The following is a 21,736-nucleotide window of genomic DNA, read 5'->3' on the forward strand; positions in this document are numbered from 1 at the left end:
ATATCCAACCTCACAAGTCTGTTAGCCAAGGACTGAATGTCCAAAGCTAGTGGCCTCTCCTCCGCTGAAATAAATGCCAAGCTACCATACTCTCTGCCTTCCTGCTTAAGGCATCCGCGAGCATATTTGCCTTGCCCGGATGATAAAGAATGGTGATGTCATAATCCTTCACTAACTCAAGCCATCTATGCTGCCTCAAATTAAGATCCCTTTTCTTGAACAAATGCTGTAAGTTGCGATGATCAGTATAAACCTCACATGACACCCCATACAGATAATGCCTTCATATCTTAAGAGCATGAACAATCGCGGCTAACTCTAGACCTGTAGCTGCATGGGCCCCACCTCGAGCTGGCTGGGCAGGTGGCGAAGTAACTCGCGCTGTTTTATACGAAGACAATGCTGCATGCATAGCCCAATTAAAGGGAGGATTTATAAAAGGAGATAGAACGAAGCACATTTCACCAAAATTATTCTACGAACACGATCTTCAGAAAAATGGTGGCATCGATGTGCAACAAATCCGTTCAAATGACAATTCAGCAGATTTGTTCACTAAATCTTTACCAACTTCATCTTTTGAGAAGATGGTATACAAGATTGGAATGCGGAGACTCAAATATTTAAAATAAGGTTTTCATCAGGGGGAGTGAAATATGTGTTATACTCTTTTTTTCCTTACTAAGCTTATTCCCATAGGGTTTTTCTTGTAAGGTTTTTAATGAGGCATCTAAAAATGCGTATTACTAAATATGTGTACTCTTTTTCCTTCAATGGATTTTTCCCACTGAGTTTTTCCTAGTAAGGTTATAACGAGGCACATTATCTTTTAATGAACATCCAAGGGGGAGTGTTATGAAAATATTATATTGTGGATGTCCATTCATTACTCCGCTATAGATAATCTTTCTGAAAAAGATTATCCATTTAGTACTCTGTTGAAATTTATCTACAAGCAGCTGATGCAGGCAGGTTGCAAGCAACTCAATGAAATGATTTGCAGCAGCTTCTTATTAAACATGCAGGTTGCAAGCAACTCATGCAGACAACTTACAAGAAGCTAAAGAAAAGCCTTGCAACTGCTTCCTGAAAAGCTTCGCAGCTGCTTCCTTTATTCTATAAATAGAGAAGTTTTCAGTTCATTATGAATATAAGTTTGAAAGTTGAATAATATATAAGTTTCTCTCTATACTTGTCTTTACTTTACCGTCTTTATTTTATAATAAGTTGAATTTTTAGTTTGGATTTTTTCTATTTCGAGCGAGGACAAATTTACATTTCCTAAACTTCTTTAATGGCAAACTTTTAGCTATCAATGTGTACTAAACCCATACTATAGGGGCAAATCGAACTTCCCTTATTTATGAAGGGTCAAAACATTAATATTAATATACAGAATGAAATTGCGGATAGAGCACCACCACTCGCTCAGAGCAAAATTTTTTCCGCAAATCGGCGATCACCGGCTCTCCTCCTCCTCTGCCGTCGCCGCCGCGGTCGTCTTCATCGTTCTAAATGGCGACGCTGTTAAAATTCTATAAACCGTTGCTTCCCTCCCTCATCTCACCTCTCCCAGTTCGCTTCCACAACTGTAAAACGCTCATCGCCGCCGCCAGAAATCGACCGAGGATTCGGTGCCTGAGTACAATGGGAAATTCAAAAGGTAAAGTGAATATAAAGGAGAGTAACGGAGACGCCGTTGACGGTGACGGAACAGAAACTCAATTGCAGAAGCAACAACTATGGTTACACAACACAATGAGCAAACAAAGGGAACTATTTATACCAAAAGTGCCGGGAAAAGTTGGAATGTATGTCTGTGGTGTAACGGCGTATGACCTCAGCCATATCGGCCATGCTCGTGTTTATGTTAGCTTTGATGTTCTTTATAGGTGCTCCCAATAACCACCTTTATTTTCTTACGTACGTGTTAATATGTTTATCTCAATGAATTTCTGGCGCTATTTATTTACTATGTAAAGTACGATTATACATCAACAGTGCAGGGAATCACCTAAGTTCTCACCTCTATACCAAAGTTTTGATATTTTCTAGAATTTGATATATAAATGCACATCTTTGTATATAACAGTTTCAAACTTTCAACATCTGATCGAAGTCCTAAACTTTACTAAGATTTGATTTAGAGAGTGCACATCTTGTTGGTACTAACCCTTTCAAATGTGTCTTGTGTGTATTTATGAGTAACAATTTCAAACTTGTAACTTCTATATCAAAGTCCTAATCTTTTGTGTAAGCTGTTTCATAAAGTGAATATCTTTAGTTTTTTTCCCAACCTTTGTTTTTTTTCCTTTTTAAATTTTTTCTTATTATACATAGTGGGAAGTGAAGGGGAACCTTGGAGCAACGGTAAAGTTTCTTCATGTGACCTATTGTTCACGGGGTCGAGCCGTAGAAGCAGCCACTTATGCTTGCATTAGGATAAGCTATCTACATCACATCCTCGGGGTGTGACCCTTCCCCAAATCCTGCGTGAACGCGGGATGCTTTATGCACCGGGTTGCTGTATACGTAGTGGGAAGGGAAAGGGAAATTTGGGAGGGGATTACAAGGTGCGGAATCCAATCCCCGCCAACGAGGTGAAAAGTCTGGACTGCCAAGATTCCCCTTTCTCGACCTTTTAAAGTAACTATTTCAAAGACACATGCGCACACACATACACACATTCATACACACATTCATACACATATATTAATATTTATGTATACATAAATACATGTATACCTACATAAGTACGTGTGTATAACACTTATGTGTTTTTGTTTCTCTTATTGTGTGGGGGATAGGGGAAGGGAAAAGGAGAGTTAGATTTAAACTCATATACATACATATATACATATATACATATATATATATATGTATATATGTATATATATATATGGCTGTATAAAATACATTTTCATGATCGTGGCTGTGTATGTTTTCTATTTTAAATTCTTTTATTACATAGGGTGAGGGAATGGAAATTGGGACAGAGAGATTCAAACCATTAACTTTGCATGAGAGACTCCTACGGGTACCAATATGCTATAATTGGTAAAATGTGAAATTGTGAGATTCTGTGTATGTTTATATGTATGTAAGTGTGTGTATTTGTATGTAAATCAGGCAGGTAACTCAAACTAATGTTGATAAATACTTTCTTTTTTCTGGTGAAAAGTATCTAGTACAAGAAAAAGTTGCTGCTGTGAAGTAAGTTTGCATGCTGGTATAGAAAAATAGGAAGATTAGAATTATTAATTCCTCAATGATGATGGTCTGGGAAATTAATGTTTTAAGCTAAAATTGATTTTTAGGTCATTTCACTTCAACCTTTTAGGACTTAGTTGTTCTGGGAACCAAATCAAATTTGCTATCTACTATTTGTGGATTCCTAAATTATTTGTTTAGAAGTTTAATTTGAGTGACTAATCGCTATTTACTTGTACCCTCTTTTGCTATGCATCTTCTTGATGCCTTTAATGAAATTCTCTTACTTCATCAAAAAAATTTGAGTAACTAATCAGATACTCTTGCTTTTGTCTCTTTTGGAATATTAGGCAGATACCTGAATTATTTGGGATATGAGGTCAATTATGTGCGGAACTTCACTGATGTTGATGATAAGGTGAGCTACCGTTTTTCTTTCAAGAGTTAATTTTTTTCAGCTTTTCTCGGGCATTGCCTGCATTATGTATTGAGAAAAGGCTAGATCCTTGTGACAACATTTCCCACTTATCTTACTTTCTTCACAGAAATTTGTTTCTTCAAGGCACTATTGAAGTGCGTTCTTTGCCATTTTTTAATTAAATTTAGCCGCTTCGCATCATGCATTAGGCCTCTTCTCTTATCACTGTTTGTTCTGAAATCTGTGAACTTATCTACTCAAGAAGAGATTCGTTTCTTAGTTTGCGGATGTACATCCGTTCAATCATTAATTCTATCTTTTAAGCAATAAAGCTGGGAAAGAAATTGCAGTTTGAAGCTTCTGCAATTTTGGTTATTCAATCTCAAACCTAATACACCAGTACTACTTTCATGTTATATTCATGTCAAAATTGACGATTCTAGGTTCTTGTAGCCATGGAACTTGGTTAGGATTTCCAACTACTTTGTTTCATATGTATGCCACAGCCAAGTATAATAGTTTCAAATTCTGCAGATTATTGCTAGAGCAAATGAATTGAGGGAGGATCCAATTAAATTAAGCAAACGCTTCTGCGAAGAGTTTCACTTAGACATGGCATATCTTCACTGTCTTCCTCCTTCAGTGGAACCTCGTGTCTCTGATCACATGGCTAATATAATCGATATGATTCAGCAGGTTCTTTCTTGATCCTTTGTGCCTTTTTCTGTAATGACTTTGTTGGCTTGAGTAGTTGGGAAAAGTTGTGGCCTCTTATGGAGTTGGAGCATCCCTATTTATGTGATGTTAATTTTATTTTTGTTGCATCTTATTTTTGCTGCTTTTAGTTGAGTTTATTCCTGTTCAGTTGTATAAAATTATATCAGACGTTCCTTTGATGTACTTCTAGCTAGCACCATTTGTTTATTTTGCTTGTCTGTCTCTCTCTCTCTCTCTCTCTCTCTATACACACTCACACACACACACACACACACACCTGTCTTTCTCTCTTCCTCCTTTTCTTTTCTGGACATTAAGATATTTGGTCATAAACTAGTTATCATGGATTTGTGCATAATCATGGTTTCCAAGATTTGCAAGAACCTACTTGGCGGTAGCTAGGAGTGACTACCTTCTTAATGTGGAAAAATGGCACATACGACTTAAAATCAAGTTTCAGTTATATCATTCTATGAGCTAGTTTCTTTTTCTGCCTAGTCTTCCCCTCAGCCCCCCCGCTGTTGAAGTTTCTTTGGTAACGTCTCTTCCCCTACTATTGAGCTTTAACAGTTGGATGTGCTTCTGCCACAGATTCTCGATAATGGCTGTGCGTATACAATCAATGGTGATGTCTACTTTTCTGTAGACAAATTTCCAGAATATGGAAAATTATCTGGGCGAAGATTGGAAGATAATAGAGCAGGAGAGCGGGTGGCAGTTGACACAAGGAAGAAAAATCCAGCTGATTTTGCCTTGTGGAAAGTGAGTTTTATAATTATGCATGTTAAGTTTATTACCTTTGGCAGCATCATGTATTGGATTTTGAGCACATCTTGATAACTTTGACATTCACCGTATCCACTTGTTAAAAGAACAAAGCAAACTGCAAATAAGGGAAAAGGACACTATAAAGCAAAAATATGAAGAGGGTGTGATCATACAATGTGTTTCTATTGTTAAAAATTTTTGTTTCGCTTTCTGCGTGGGTTAGTGCGTGCTCACTTTATCTGTTTCTGATTGATACTTGACTGTTCTTGATTGACTTGGTTTGCGAAGCATTTCAGAGATTGGTATGTTTAATCCCAGGTTCCCTGCACGGAAATTATTAGGTAGTATGATATTTTTATATTATAACAAGTTTTTTTTTGAGAAGGATAACCAGAGACGGAGCTAAGATTTGATGTGTGTGGGTTCTAAATTTTAAAATAAAACACTGCTTTCAAAGGGAATCGAACCCCCATCTTTCCCAGAAAGACCCACAGTCCTTACCATTGAACCAAGACCTCTTTTGTTATTGGGTTCGGCAGTATATATTTATATAGATTTAGTAAATATTTCAATACAAATACAGGGTTTCGGAAAAAGTCACTGGGTTCGCCCGAACCGGCACCCACTACTGTAGCTCCGCCCCCGAGGATAACAAGTTTTTGCAAAATGGAGTTATTTATTTTGTCTTCGGTTTCAGAAACTTGGTAGCATCACAGGATAAATGGGTGCCCCTCTTTACCCCTTGAATGGATACTCTTCAGATGACTTGTTTGGGAAAGTTCATTTGAAGAGCTCAAGTTCAATCATGAAAGAACTCTTAGATTGTGCTAGGATATATCTTTACCCACTGCAATCTTCTTTAAGGCAAAAATGCTCATTTTATTGATGGTCTTGAAGTGTTCTTACATTTATTCATGATGTGATATATGCCAAATGCTAGTTTCATTTCCTCTAGATCTTTCAATTTTGTAAATAAAAGAAAGAATCATATGCAATGTTCCCTGCCACTGGAAGTGGTAACAGAGAAGCAATAATTGATGGTTGAATTGGCACAGGAAATTCTAGCTAGCACTCTGCTTCTTTGAATAGTTCATATGCAAGAAAGTTTACTTGTGGTTGATATAACAATCTCCTGTCATTTAGAGATGATCGTTATCCATTGTTTGAAGGAAAAAGGATGACCATTGTATGAGTTGTATTATCCTGAGTTTGGATTGACTGTTGACAGATTAATGTTTTAATAACCTTAGTATTGCCTCCATTTGTTTTTACTTTTCCCATCTGGTGATCCTTCCGAGCCAATTGTTTCACCTGAGCACTGATGTGCCAAAACCTAAGTTGCTCGGACTCGGGTGCGGTAGAGGTCAGATCCTTCATGATCTAAATTTAAAGATTCGGGGGTACGGATCCAGGTACGGATACGGGTGTGGGGATTCGACTAAAAATAATTCAATTATTTAAAAATAGAGTTATAAAAATATGTCTAAATTATGAGACATTATGTGAAAAACTTACAAGGTATTCCGAGAAGGAGAAAATATTGAACAAGAGTAGAATTTTAGAAGGAGATAAATGGAAAAGGACTGACATAGAAATTTATATATACAGGGTATTCCATTTTATTCCATATCACCCTAGCTTTTGATTTGTTTTCAAAAATCATTGTATCTGTCCCAAATTTCTCCGTTGATTTTGGTCAAAGTACCCAAAATCGGTTGACCAGATCCGACACGGATCCCACACCCATACCCACACCCACGTCGTGTCGACACGGGTGCGGCACTGAAAGTGAAGAGTCCGAGCAACTTAGGCCAAAACAATTTGGAGCTGCTTTCTTTCGACTTCATACGCTTTGATAGGAGAGTGTAACTGAGTCAGTGGTTGTTTGGTTACTGAGGATATGATTTTCTTTTTTTTGAGAAGGTAACATATCCAGTTATTCATAAAATCATCAAGCCAAAATACAAGAGTTACATCCAGTAAAAATAAAAATACAATCCTTGTTCTTCTTACAAGGAGCTTAAAACATCTAAGATTGATTCAGGATCGTCACAGAAAAATTGGGGAAGGCTAACATGTAATTCACACGTCAGGAGGCATTATCGGTCAAGTAAGAAGATTGTCCTACTAAATAAAGCCCGTCTTGCATTTAAAGCTGAATTGACTCTTGATTGGAGAGAAGGTATAAATCACAACTGGTGCTCATCGGAGAACTGGTGCTCATCGGAGGAGATGAGATCTGACTTCGGAGCTTCTAATGGTTTGTATTCTCTCTGCAAGTTCCAACACCACCACACGGCTCTCCTATCACCCGCGACCAAAACCCAGTGACGATCTCCGGCAGAATACCTCACACGCGCCGTCACGCGCCACCTGAAATTAGGGTTCCGGCGAGAGTGTCACTTCACGCGCCGGCGCGTGGGATCATTTCCAACATCTTCCAAGTCTGTTTTTTCTTCTAGGCTGGTCGCCTACCTTTTCCGACTCGGCCGTTCAAGATTTGGTGGATTTTCAGTTACCAGAAAAGTTTTTCCGGCGAGAGCAGTGGTTTTTCCAGCCATCTCCTTCTCATACTAAGGTCGCCTTTTTGATTGCAACCTCAGTCAGAATTAAATTGATTCCGACGAAGTACATTAATATCCGACGAAGTTAAGAACAGGGAGGAAATGCTCTCAGACACGACTTTCGAGGTAAAGTATGAATAAGCTGTTAGGAAGCTTTCTGATCATCGGAGATCACTGGAGGAACTGAGTTAATATATCATATTTGATTAAAACATGGTTCGTGATTATGGTAGCAGTGCTAAAAAGATTTTCTTCACGTCTGGGGACAAATCTTTTGATATCTTTTAGGACTTCTCGGCTCTGAAAGGTGGTACGATTGGGTTGAAAGGAGAAGGAATTCAATGTGTAGAATGACAATTAGTAGGAAGGCAATGCTGTGGATTTGCGATTTAATGCACCTGTCGTCTGCAGCCAGAGCTAATAAATACAATACTTGGAAATTAACTGATCATCTACATAACTACTTCTGTTCTCAAAAGTACAACAGATACGGTAGATTCATAAGTATTGTGGCAGTTCAAGGGGAGAGGAGATCAGTCATTATAATTCCTGAACTGTCTCCTAACAAAGGATGGGGAGGCATAGCTGCAAAAATTGAGAAGTTTATCTTCGAAAACCCAGTCAACATAGTTGTGCAGAATCCTCAAACCCAGGAGATCACATATGCAACAGCAACTAACCAGAGCAAATGGAAACCGAAGCAGGGGAACCTCACTTTCGTACATCAAAGTTAGCGTATCAGCATTCATGGATCTGCTGCTTTAACAGATAACGACACTCTCAGCAGATGTTTGGTTGGATCCTTTGCTGGGAAGACAGAAGTTCCTACTAGGTCAGAGCTAAGAAGATGGGTCGCAGATAGATGGAAGTTACCTTGCGGTGTCCAAATCTATGACCTAAACGAACATCAGTTTCTTTTTTAATTTCCCAACAAGAAGATGGCAGAACAAGTTATGCTTGGGGTCTGGAGATGGAAACAAGAACCCATCAAACTGATTCGGTGGTCGCCAGAGGCCAGCTGCTCTCCGACATGTCTCGTTAGCGAGTCTCTTTGGATTAGGGTTATCGGCTTACCTTTACATTTATGGTCAAAGGAGGTCATGGAAGAGATAGGGATGAAATGCGGCGGATGGGTTGAAACAGAAGAAGAAACGCTTCTGAGAAACCATCTGAAATGGGCAAGAATCAGAGTAAGAGGGCCAATTGAATCAATTCCCAAATGCATTGAAGTGGAAAATGATGGTCTGGTTTTCTCAATGCCAATTTGGTGTGAATCTACTCCGACGGTGACTGTTGATCGGAGGACTACTGAGGAAAGGGATTCTAGGGCTGGGGTCTGTGTATAGTCATATCTGGTGGCAGAAGATGTAGGGGCTAGGGTGGCTGGTCACGTGGGCGAGCATGGGGAAGTGTCACATCCTAAAACTGGACAGCTAAAGGGGCATGCAGAGCATGTGGAGGCTCCTGTTGCTGCTGGAACGAACTCTGGGGCCAAAGACTCATGTTTGGGCCTGACACAAAGGCCATTTATATTGCAGAAAGAAATTGGGCCAGAATTAATTTTGAGTAGCCCACAAAAGCCCACTCCTTTTATGACAGGTTATGGGGGAGAACAAGGGGAGTCATCTAATTTTAAATTGGGATTGTTATTAGGGCATGCTGAGCACGTGGAGGATTTAGTTTTAAATGGGCCGTCTCTTGGGGATAAAGAATCGGATTTGGGCCGGGCCAAAAGGCAGGAAAGTGGGCCAGACCAAATTTTGTGCTTTTTTCCTCCTCTAGGGCCTAGACCAGTGAATATAGTGGATTCTTTCCTCGTTGAGATCGAAGCTAACCAAGCTTCGCAGTCGTGCGATTCTTTATCAATGGTGGATTCCCCCGAGGTTGCAAAAGAAGAGGTTCATGTTAGTTATCAGAGTCAAAATCTTTTACGCATCTCTGAAGGAAACGAAAAATCTTACTATGATGCAGGACCGGATATCGAGGGAGCGGGAATAGAAAACCAAGAAAATTCTGGGTTACATTTAATTCGAGTGGAACAATCTCAACACTGGCCAATTGAAGATGTCCAACCGCTAGATATCCAGATTCAAATGGCTGAGTTAGAAGCTTTATTATGGGTTCACCGAAATGTCATGAAGCTAAGCAAGCAGTTCGGGGTGGACTTTCAGGGATGTGAATGGGAGGCGTGGTCTCTATTCATGAAATTGGACAAGAAGAGGCACGAGAAACGAAAGGAAACTAGTGGCTCTAACCCATATACCCCAAAACAAAAGGGGGTGAATGAAGTCAAGAATCTACAATTTGGCATCAAATTCAAAGAAAGTGGATCAAGGAGCAGGGGAACAAACAACTCTACCAGTTCTTGATGAATGTACAAATTATCTCATGGAACGTGAGGGGTTTGAATGATTTTGAAAAGAGAAGGATGATTAAATCTTTAATGCAAGAATGGAGAGCAGATATCTATTGTTTTCAAGAAACAAAGATGGAAGGGGAGTATGGTGCGGTGGTTAGGTCTTTGTGTAGCAACAGATGGGTAGACTACGTAGGTTTGGAGTCAAATGGGAGGAGTGGAGGTATTCTAATTATGTGGGACAAAAGGGTGTGGGCCGGGGAATTAGTTAATACTGGGTTACATTCCATCTCTTGTAAATTTTCTTCTCTGAATAGGAATTTCTCTTGGTTCCTTACCGGGGTCTATGCCCCAAACTGTAGAAGGGAGAGAGAGGAGCTTTGGTGGGAACTGGGTGCTATTAAAGGAGTTTGTGAAGGTGCTTGGGTGGTTTGTGGCGATTTTAACACTACTAGATATGCTACTGAAAGAAAGAATAGCAAGGGTATTACTAGAGCTATGAAGGATTTTTCAGAAATTATAGAAGACCTAGAGCTTGTTGACCCTCCTTTATTGGGAGGTAGATACACTTGGGATAGGGGAAACAATCATGATTGTTCTTCAAGAATTGATAGATTCTTGTTTTCAGCTGAGTGGGATGAGGAGTTTAACAATATTAAGCAGTCTCTTCTTCCTAGAATTGTCTTTGATCATTGCCCTATTTCTTTGAAATGTGGGGAATGGGATTTCTCAAAATCTTATTTCAAATTTGAGAACTGGTGGATGGAAGTGGAAGGGTTCAAGGAGAGGGTGGCAAGATGGTGGAATTCCTTTGAGTTCACTGGAAGGCCAGATTATATTCTGGCCTGTAAACTCAAAATGTTGAAAGTTAAGTTAAAAGAGTGGACTGTGCTTAATGGGGGGAGCTTGAAGAGGAAGAAGACTGAGCTTTTGAACAAAATTCAAAACTTGGATCTTTTGCAGGAACAAAGAACATTAAATGAGGCTGAATTACTTGAGAAGGCAAGCTTGCACATGGAATTCCAGGAGAATGCAAAGAATGAAGAGATATCTTGGAGACAAAGATTTAGAGTTGTATGGCTGAAACAAGGTGACAAAAACACCAAGTTCTTCCAGAAAATTGCTAACTATCATAGAAGAGCCAATCATATAGATAAGATGGAGGTTCAAGGGGAAGAAATTACTGAGCCACATGCAATTAAAACTGAGATAGTGTCTTTTTATCAGAAACTATATGCAGAAACAGAAATCTGGAGACCAGATTTTAACTTCCAAGGTGAATGGAGCATTACAGGGGAAGATAATGAATTGCTACAAGGAGAATTTGAAGAACAAGAAGTGTTTAAGACCTTGAAGCTATGTGGAGCTGACAAGGCACCGGGTCCTGATGGTTTCTCTATGGGGTTTTTCCATAATTGCTGGGAGATTGTGAAAGAAGACATCATGCATACCATCAGAAACTTCCACAACAATGAATATTTTGAGAAGAGTTTCAATGTTACTTACATAGCCCTTATTCCAAAAAAGAATGGTGCTAAGGAACTCAAGGACTTCAGACCAATTAGTCTTATAGGAAGCATTTACAAGATCATTTCCAAACTGTTGACAGAGAGGCTCAAGAAAGTGGTGGACAAACTAGTGAATGGGCATCAAAAGACCTTCATAAGAGGCAGACAAATCATGGATGCTTCCTTGATTGCAAATGAATGTGTGGATTCCAGACTTAAAGGGCAGGTTCCCGGAATTCTCTGTAAGCTTGATATTGAGAAGGCCTATGATCATGTTAATTGGAACTTTTTACTCAAAGTTCTTCGGGATATGGGTTTTGGTAGGAAGTGGATCAACTGGATATCTTTCTGCATCAGAACAGTCAGATTTTCCATTTTGGTGAATGGTTCTCCAGAGGGATTTTTTCCTTCTGAGAGAGTTTTGAGACAAGGGGATCCCTTATCACCTTTTTTTTTTCCTTTTTGCTATGGAAGGATTGAACCAAATGTTAAGAAATGCAAACAACAATGGTTGGCTGAAAGGTTTTAAAGCTTCAAACAGGGAGGGAGATAGTGTGGAGATCACCCATCTTCTATATGCTGATGACTCTTTAGTTTTTTGTGAGACAAAGGCAGATCAACTAAAGTATCTAAGAGTCATTCTTGTTATATTTGAAGCAGTCTCAGGGCTCCATGTAAATTGGAGGAAGAGCATGTTGTTCCCAGTTAAAGAAGTGGATGATATCCAGGCCCTAGCAGCTATACTGGGATGTGAGGTGGGTTCTCTACCAACTATATATTTGGGTTTATCTTTAGGCTCCAAGAACAAAGCTCAAGAAATATGGAATGGGGTTCTTGAAAGATGTGAAAAAAGGTTGTCAACATGGAAGAGCCAGTATTTATTCTTGGGTGGAAGGGTGGCATTGGTTAATAGTGTCTTGGATGCACTTCCTACATATGTAATGTCTTTGTTTCCCTTACCAAGCAAGGTGAGAAAAAGAATCGATGCACTAAGAAGGAGCTTTATATGGCAAGGAAACAAAGAGAAGGAAGCTATTCATTTGGTTAACTGGAATTCCCTTATCACAAGCAAAGACAAAGGGGGTTTGGGCATTAGGAACCTTAAAGCCCACAATCAGAGTTTACTCTTGAAGTGGCTTTGGAGGTACAATCTGGAGGCTAATGCTTTGTGGAGAAAGGTCATCTGTGACAAGTATGGACAAAATGGGCTATGGTGCTCTAACTCTGTTAATAGTTCACATAGGGTTGGGGTATGGAAGTCAATCAGACTTCACTGGAATACTCTGGTTGATAATACAACCATAAAAGTTGGTAATGGAAGGAAAACACTTTTCTGGAGTGATAACTGGTTAGGACATGGTCCTCTCAAAGAGCTTTTTCCTGAATTTTTCAGCATTGCAACATCACCTACATCCGCTTTAGACACTGCCTGGGGTCAACAAGGATGGAATGTTACTTTTAGAAGGGCCTTGAATGATTGGGAGTTAGAAAGGGCTGTAAATTTCTTTAATATCTTGGAACAATTCCAAGGTCTTGGAGAAACTGAAGATAAACTATGCTGGAATCTTTGCAGGAGTGGAAATTTTACGGTCAGATCCGCGTATACTTTACTCGCTGCTTCAAACCAACAGTTAGAACAATGGCCCTGGAGGAATATTTGGAAAGTAAAGGCACCTTTCAAGGTGGTATGCTTTTCATGGTTAGTTACAAGAAAGGCTTGTCTAACCCAAGAGAACTTGAGAAGAAGAGGTTTTCAGCTATGCTCTAAATGCCTATTATGCGGTACAACTATAGAAACTAATAGCCATTTGTTTCTTCACTGTCCTTTTACCGACCAACTGTGGCAACTATTTCTTAATATTGTGGGCCTTAAATGGAGCATGCCAGCTAACACTTGTGATCTGTTGAAGTGTTGGAATTACAATGGGGGTATAGTGAGACAGAAGAAATGGTGGCGATTGGTTCCTGCGTGCATATGGTGGACAGTCTGGAAGGAGAGAAATTTAAGAACTTTTGAAGACAGAAGCAATTCTTTACAGAACATCAAGATGAAGTGTTTACTTTTGTTTTATTTCTGATATAAAGAAAACTGGGTAGAGGAGGCAGAATCATTAGTAGACCTGATAGGTGCACTGTAATCTTAGGTTGTCATAGCTGGTTTCTGTTTCTATGTAAATATGGCTTGGCACTACTCTAGTGCTGTTTTATTTATTAATATATATGTTACCATTATCAAAAAAAAAAAAGGATTCAGGATCATCTATATACTCTGAACACCAAAAACTAAAAAGAAGAATGGCAAATGAACTTGTAGACTCCAGAAGGAAAAATAGAGAACCCGGCTTACTATGCAAGTTAGATCTTGAGAAAGCTTTCGACCATGTCAATTGGGAGTTCCTGGACTTCATTATGATGCGGATGGGGTTTGGGGAAAGATGGAGGGGATGGGTAAAGTTCTGCATTTCCTCAGTCAGATTCTCTGTCCTGGTTAATGGTAGCCCGTGTGGATTCTTTGGCAGCTCCAGGGGTCTCAGGCAAGGTGACCCCCTATCCCCCATGTTATTCATTCTAGTGATGGATGCTCTGAGCAAAATGATGGATCGTGCAGCGGGCGGAGGCTTCTTGACAGGATTCTCAGCTCCGATTGGGGTGCTCAGTGCCCGAAGAGTCTCACATTTGCTTTTTGCGGATGACATACTGATTTTCTGTGATGCCGATATGGATCAGTTGACCTACCTGAAGCAGGTCCTGCAGTGGTTTCAGTTAGTATCAGGACTCAAAATCAACATCGGCAAATGTGAGATTTTCCCGGTAGGTGAGGTTACTAATTTTGATGCCTTGTCTGGTGTTGTCAGATGCAAGGTGGGCTCCCTTCCCACTACTTACCTGGGCCTCCCTTTGGGCGCTTCATATAAGGACACTACGGTTTGGAATCCAGTGATCGAGCGGGTTGAAAAAAGATTAGCAGGGTGGCAGAAACGATATTTGTCAAAAGGAGGTAAGGAAGTGCTTATCAAAAGCACTTTATCGAGTATGCCAACCTATTACTTATCCCTGTTGCAAGCACCGGTGAGCATCACAGAAAAACTGGAACGACTTCAAAGGAACTTTCTATGGGATGCGGCGGATGGAACTAGAAAGTTTCATCTAGTGCATTGGCAAATAGTCACTTCCCCAAAGAAGTGGGGTGGACTTGGAGTTAAAGATCTTAGGGTATTTAACAGAGCTTTAATGGGAAAGTGGCTGTGGAGATTCGGGGTAGAAGAGCATGCTCTATGGAGGGAGGTCATAGTAGAAAAGTATGATTCAACGGGAGGGGTTGGAGGACCAAGGCGATCACAACACCTTTCGGGTGTGGCATGTGGAGGAGTATCATGAAGAATTGGGAAGCATTCAGTGGCAACATCACTTACAAGGTGGGGGATGGAAGGAGAATCAGCTTTTGGAATCATAGGTGGTGTGGAGAGGATTCTTTGAGGGTCTCCTTCCCCCAAGTCTTCAGAGTATCAAACCAGAAGGAACTGATGGTTGAACAGATTCGCAAGGAGCATGAAGGGGGTAGTATGGGACCTCTCATTTAGGAGGAACATGCAAGATTGGGAGATTGCGGAGCTTCAAGTTTTGTTGGCACTGCTATACGGGCAAGACATGCTCCAGCCATTCTGCGACTCTTGGAGATGGGGCTTGCGTGGCGATGGTTTGTTCACCGTAAAGTCCTTTTATCAAAGTATGTTGGTGAGAGAGGAGACCACTTTTCCATACTCCTCGATCTGGATTCCTAGGGCGCCCACGAAGGTGTGCTTTTTTGCATGGCTAGCGGCAAGGGGAGTGATCTTGACTGCTGAAAATCTCCGAAAGAGGGGAATTACACTTGTTAGTTGGTGCTACATGTGTAAAAGCTCAGGAGAAGAAGTTGATCACCTTATGTTGCATTGCCCTGCGTCCTCAGCTTTGTGGAGGGCAATCCTGAATCTCTTTGGTGTCCAATGGGTGATGCCAAGCACTGTAAAGGAAATGTTATATAGCTGGGGCGGTTTTCGTAGAAGAAGAAAGCAAAAGGCGTGGAAATTCGCTCCGTTAGCTCTCATGTGGGTAATATGGGGGGAGAGAAATAGGAGAGCTTTTGAGGATATTGAGTCTCCTTTTTCACATCTTAAGAATAGTCTTTTATCTTTGATCGCTTTTTGGTGCACTCACTTAGCCCCTACTTGTATAGAAGATTGGGCGTCTTTTGTAGAGAATCATGTTCTGATGTAAATTCTCTACGTCTTTGATATACTTTGTGTACACGGGAGTTCTCTCCCTTTTGATTAATACAATTTACCTTATCAAAAAAAAAAGAAGAAGAATACAATTCATCTTGCTCTTCAGTAGAGAGCTGCTTGTATCTTCAAAACATCTAGAATTCCTCTCTTTCCAGATTGTCCGCCAAACAGTTGCTGGACAATTTTCTATCTGTCCTTGTTTGTGGTAAAGTTTGTCCAGCATGATAAAAGTTCAAAGTTCTCCCTGGCATTACTCATCTAGAACCTCTGAGATTGATAAACAAATCCCATAGCTGGCTAGTCACTTTACAATATAGAAACAGAAGGCTGATTGTCTCAGCATCATGTCCACAAAAATAGCATCTTGAAACAATAGGTATACCTCTTCCTTAGATTATCCTGAGTGAGAACAGCTTCCTTAATCACCAACCAAGTAAAACATGCCACTTTATATAGAACCTTAACTTTCCATATGTGCTTCCAAGGCCATAAACTGAGTTGAGATCCCATCTGATTCAAATCTTTGTATGAAGAGCTAACTGTATAAATCCCACTGCTATGTTTTTGCCATCTGAGTGTATCTTCCCCCCTCCAATAGTCATCCTTTGCATTTTCCCAAAGTGTTATAGAAGTCTGTTATTCTGGGCATCTCCCAATCATATGAGCTATTTAAGCTGATGTTTCTCAACCTCTGCTACTATTTAAGAATTTTATATTCTCATGCAGTCTGCAAAGGAGGGAGAACCTTTCTGGGTGAGTCCCTGGGGTCCAGGAAGACCTGGATGGCATATTGAGTGCAGTGCCATGAGTGCTGCATACTTGGGATATTCTTTTGACATTCATGGTGGCGGGATGGATCTTGTATTTCCTCACCATGAAAATGAAATTGCCCAGAGCTGTGCTGCTTGTAAGAAGAGCAACATAACCTATTGGATACACAATGGTTTTGTCAACATCGACTCTGAAAAAATGTCAAAGTCCCTGGGGAACTTCTTTACGATTCGGCAGGTAGATGGGGGACGACACTCATGCTTTTCCTTCAGAATTGATGTGTGGAAGGTTATCTGTTTTTTTCGTTTCAGCTTTCTAGTACTTGAGATTGCTTCATGCTGTCTTTCTTCAGGTGATTGATCTTTATCACCCACTGGCCCTGAGGCTTTTCTTAATTGGGACACACTATAGATCTCCCATCAATTACACGGTTGCGCAGATTGAGAGTGCATCTGATCGCCTTTTTTACATCTATCAGGTACTTTGATTTTAAATCTCTAAATTGTCTGGTAAATTAACATTAACCTATTTGGTGACCACTCATGCTGCAATTGTCCTTGTTCTTTTTATGTCAATTCATTTTTGTGAAATTGTTGTCTGGCATGGTAAATAAGTGATAAGGTGCATTTAGGAGTCAATTTCTATGTGGATTGGTCCTTGTAAAAGAAAAGAAGTTTACGGGGCATGTAGGTGTCGCCTCAAAAAGAAAAAGATGGCTGGGATAGTAGAAAGACGGAATACATAGTCTTTTTTAGAAGGTAACGGATTTCAATATATTAATAAAGTAATCCTTAGCGCAAAGGTTGTGCTAAGGAGTAACATAGTTACAAGACCCAGAAGATGACAAAAACTAAACTTGTAACAGCTACAAGGATCCAATCAGATATACGAGAGACTCTACATCTTGTACAAGAGCTTCTTTACCCAAAAAGACTGAATACATAGTTCAAGAACTTCTTTGTTACAAACAAAAAGGCTCGTTCTGTCCAAATTCAGCTCTAATTTCCTTTTTCAGATTCCTTGTTTCAATGACATCCGAGAGCAGTTATTTCTGTGACTTTGGTGTTTGCTTACGAACTTATCTTTATATCAGCCAATGCACAGATATTAACCCCCGTCTTGTCTTTGTTCATAGGCTTTATATGATAGTCAAATTGTTCTCAGCCAGCGTGATGAGGCAAGTCGGAAGGATTCCATTCCTGCAGGAACTGCTAGTTGTATAAATAAATTCCAAGATGAATTTTTAGTTTCGATGTCAGATGATCTTCACACTCCTGTTGCTTTGGCTGCTATGTCGGATCCATTGAAATTGATCAATGATCTCTTACACACTCGAAAGGTATTTTTGCTTCAACTAAAATACCAATCAATATCCTCTCACCTGCCCAAAAGTTTGTAAAAGCACGTCGAAATGTGGTGTAACTAATGTTTTCTTTTTACTTTAATACTTTGTCATGGAAAAGTATTATTGAACTGCTTTTATTGTTTTCTTTTTCTATAAGTTAATCTGATATAAAGAGACAGATGATTGAAGATATTACAGTCCCTCATTAGCATAATTATTTTGGAAAGCGAACAAAAGTTTTGGGAGATTAATCATATGCCAGCACAATGGCCTATTGCCATCTGGCTAAAGACGAGTCAAGTTTCTGCATTCAGAAAAGATGAACATGTCATTGAGTTCCTTTCATCTTTTCTTCTAATTTTCACAGGCTTCAGCTAGTTCAAAGGTTAAAAACTTTCTCCTTTGGCCGCCGCATTAGAACTTTGAGCTCTATCCTCTTTGCCTCGGACAACTAGATCAGTGTAGACAATAATCACTGACAAAGCAGTTTCTTTGTGCCACATAACGGGTCATCTAGTTAACTACAGTAACAATGTTTCTGGGCCGCACATACTTTATCATCTGCTAAACAACACGGAGGGAGGTCCTTCTAATTTTCTGTAAAGATCATATAATTGCAACTCCTGAAAGCTCTACCATTCTACAAGATTGACGCTATTAGGTGCTTGGTTAGTCAGTGACAATATTGTAAAGGTTAATTGATAATATGCCATGTGTAACCAAGCTAGTGAGAGAACTTTCTAGGTATAGAAAAAGGAGAAAGCTAACCTGCCCACCATCTGGCTATACGACATTCTCAGTTGATAGGTGAATGATAAATCACCACGACAGGAATGTCTGGAACCCGCAAAAGGATGCAAAGAGCTGCCTGTACTTGGGAGGTTACAATGAATAGATTTGGGGTTTGAGGCTGAATTTGGTTAGTAGCTTCACAGCATGATGACATTGTATACATATGCTTCTATTGCGAGTGCCAGGTTATCTTAATCATTGTTGTTTATTATGGATGAAGGCTATTCATATGTCAAACTTTCCTTTTTCTTTTAACTAAAGAAGATTTTATTGATGAGAGGGAATCCTCGTGAAGAAGGAATTACAAATGTGCACAGAGATTGATGTCCTGAGTTCATAGAATGGCTCTGTTCAGTTGTGTTGCAAATCAGTTATCACGTCACTAAAGTGGCGATTGCCCTTGGTCTACAGATATATTAGAATATCGCAGATTGAGTTTTCTTGTATAGTATTTATTTTCTTCAGAAGTCCAACTTCCTCTCAAGCCAGATACAGCAAAGGTTTGTCAATAGAAGTATCCTGCCACATTTTTTTTAAGAAGCCCCAAAACCTCATTTCAAGCAATTTATAATTGATGTTAGAGCAACAAATTTTTACAACCCCAAATAGCCTGCTCCAAACGTCATATACAAATGTTTTTTTTTGTATGCTAAATGTACAGTGTAGGAAAATGCCATTATGGCCTTCATTGTTTTGGTGGCATGTGAGGCAGACATCAGGAGTGATTAACTCTTTCCATCTGCATATTTTTCACAAGTCATTTGTATTTCTATTCATAGCAAAAGGCCACGCGGCCTTTGAATACAGAGGCCTAATTGAAATCAAGAGCTGGTAATTTGTATCTATTCTTAGTTTAAGTTGGTCATTTGGCAATGGTGAGCTCCTGAATGCCTGATTCTGTTGTGAACATTAATCCCTTTTGTTGAAGAACTAGAGTGAATTTTACGGTCAATACTATAGAAACATTATATATCTGACTGATTAGAAAAAAACAATTCGTATGTCTAAATCAAGGTAAAAGTGGGAGAAAACTTATCTCCACATATTTTAACTTGTGATAGGTGCCATTGAGATTATCCTTTCCAGACACTACTAGGATCCAATTTCCATTTTTATCATTTGTCTATTACTAGAATTTATGTGTTGCACATGTATGGTATAACTTCCCTTCTCTTTGCATCTCCTGGTCAGATAAAATTTAAGGCAAAAGTTTCCTTGACAGTGACTTTCCAATTTGCTGCAGGGTAAAAAGCAAGGACTACGAATAGAATCGCTTGCGGCTTTAGAAAAGACTATAAGGAGTGGTCTAGAAATTCTGGGGCTTGTACCGACCAGTTATGAAGAGGTGTGAAATTTTATTTACTGTCATAAGCATTGTATTTTGTAAGCTGTAACTTTCTTACAGAGGAATTGCTGGTCTCAGTTGTGGTGCAGTTGGTGCATGCTATTTGCAGATGATATTGTGCTAATAACTGAGGGGTGTAAATCGTTTCTCCCCTCTAATCTTGCCTAAATTATCAAACTTTCCTTCCAATTTTACTCTCTAGACATTTTCCCGTTATATCTTAATATGTAGTCATTGATGGATGATTTTATAAAGTGATGTCAATTATCAATCGCTCTCTATGTATATTCTTTTATCATGATAATTTTAGTTGGTTTTCTTTAAATTTCACGGTAAGTGCTTTACCATTATTCAGATGATGAAATCTCTTCTGAATTGTATGCAAAAGCTCTTCTATAAATTACTGCAATGTACTTGTCATTCAACATTATGTAGCTTTTGGATGATAATTATATTATGGAATCTCACATCTTAAGCATGGTGTTGGTCTCTGTAGGCTTTGCATGAATTGAGGGAGAAATCTTTGAAGCGTGCAAAGTTGACTGAAGATCAAGTTCGCCAGAAAATCACAGAGAGGGATACAGCAAGACAAAATAAAGAATATGAAAGATCAGATGCAATTCGAAAAGAATTGGCTGCTGTAGGTATTGCTTTGATGGACAGCCCTGAAGGCACCACTTGGAGACCTGCTATACCACTTGCTTTGCAGGAAGAGCAGGTTGTAGCCCCTTGAATCTTTTCATATATTTGCAATAACCTGCCATGTTAAGTTTGGCAGACCAAGTTTACTTCCAATCCAAACTGCGAATAGAGTTTGGCTGTAGCATCATAGTTTATTAATCCTTCCAACTAGGAAAACTCAGAAGCTAAGTAAATTCTGTTAGTAGCAAAGTTGCAAATTTTGTAGAAATATGTTGATTTATTCTTTTAATGCAAGTCCGAGTTTTTATATATGTTGACTCCCCTTGATTTCATCACGTGTTTACTTATTTATATTTTGACTCCCCTTGTTAAAAATCCTGGCTCCGCCATTGCTCCCACAACACAACAAAAAAAGATGCTTTACCTTGAAGGCTTCCCTCTTTCATCTTACCTGCATTCTCCTAAACCCCCAAGGACGCCAAAACAAAAAGGAATGGCCTTTATTTGATTCTACGGAAAATGGCCAGAACTGTCCCTGAAGTATTGAAATTGGTACAAAACTGCTCTTCATCCACTTATTTGAATAAAAATGCCCCTACCGTTATTTTTTTGGCTCAACATTACCCTTATTACTAACAGAAAATTCATAAAAAAAGAAAATTTAATTAATATCCACGTGTCACTGTCCCATTGGCCTAACATAAACCCCAACCCGTAACCCGCCCAAATATTGACCCGCCCCAATTTTAAAATATAACTCTCTCTCTCTTTCTCTTTGCTATTTCATTTTAGTGAGCATTTACTTACGAGTGTATGTCTACTATTATTCATGAGGCAAACTCAAAATTGAGTTCTCTATTAGAATTATTTTTATGGAAGATGAAAGGAATTGTCATATTCTTCTTAATGCAAAAAGTTTAGATTCTTTTTGTTTATGCAATGAGTGTTCTTTATTATATAAGTTTTCTTTATTTAAAATTTGTGGAGGGTTTCTTCACTATTTTTTGTCGTTCCTCTGTGAAAATTTGAGGATGT

General features: G+C 39.3%; 1 protein-coding gene across 3 annotated transcripts; it reads left to right on the plus strand.

Moving 5' to 3' along the window:
• The first annotated feature begins 1,392 nt into the window (after window positions 1–1,392).
• Window positions 1,393–21,010, plus strand: LOC107818984 (cysteine--tRNA ligase, chloroplastic/mitochondrial). 3 transcript variants are annotated; one of them, XM_075245968.1, is made up of 9 exons: window positions 1,393–1,892; window positions 3,565–3,628; window positions 4,163–4,324; window positions 4,937–5,107; window positions 16,533–16,814; window positions 16,930–17,055; window positions 17,713–17,916; window positions 19,958–20,059; window positions 20,556–21,010. In XM_075245968.1, the coding sequence occupies exons 1-9, from the start codon at window positions 1,516–1,518 to the stop codon at window positions 20,790–20,792; spliced, it is 1,725 nt and encodes a 574-aa protein (XP_075102069.1). In that variant the 5' UTR covers window positions 1,393–1,515; the 3' UTR covers window positions 20,793–21,010. The 3 variants fall into 3 exon arrangements, with proteins under 3 accessions (XP_075102069.1, XP_075102071.1, XP_075102070.1); XM_075245970.1 differs by having other exon boundaries at window positions 1,395–1,892; window positions 3,561–3,628; XM_075245969.1 differs by lacking the exon at window positions 16,533–16,814 and having other exon boundaries at window positions 1,395–1,892.
• The last annotated feature ends 726 nt before the right edge of the window (window positions 21,011–21,736 follow it).

The sequence above is a fragment of the Nicotiana tabacum genome, chromosome 23 (assembly GCF_000715075.1).
Source record: "Nicotiana tabacum cultivar K326 chromosome 23, ASM71507v2, whole genome shotgun sequence".
NCBI classification, from domain to species: domain Eukaryota; kingdom Viridiplantae; phylum Streptophyta; class Magnoliopsida; order Solanales; family Solanaceae; genus Nicotiana; species Nicotiana tabacum.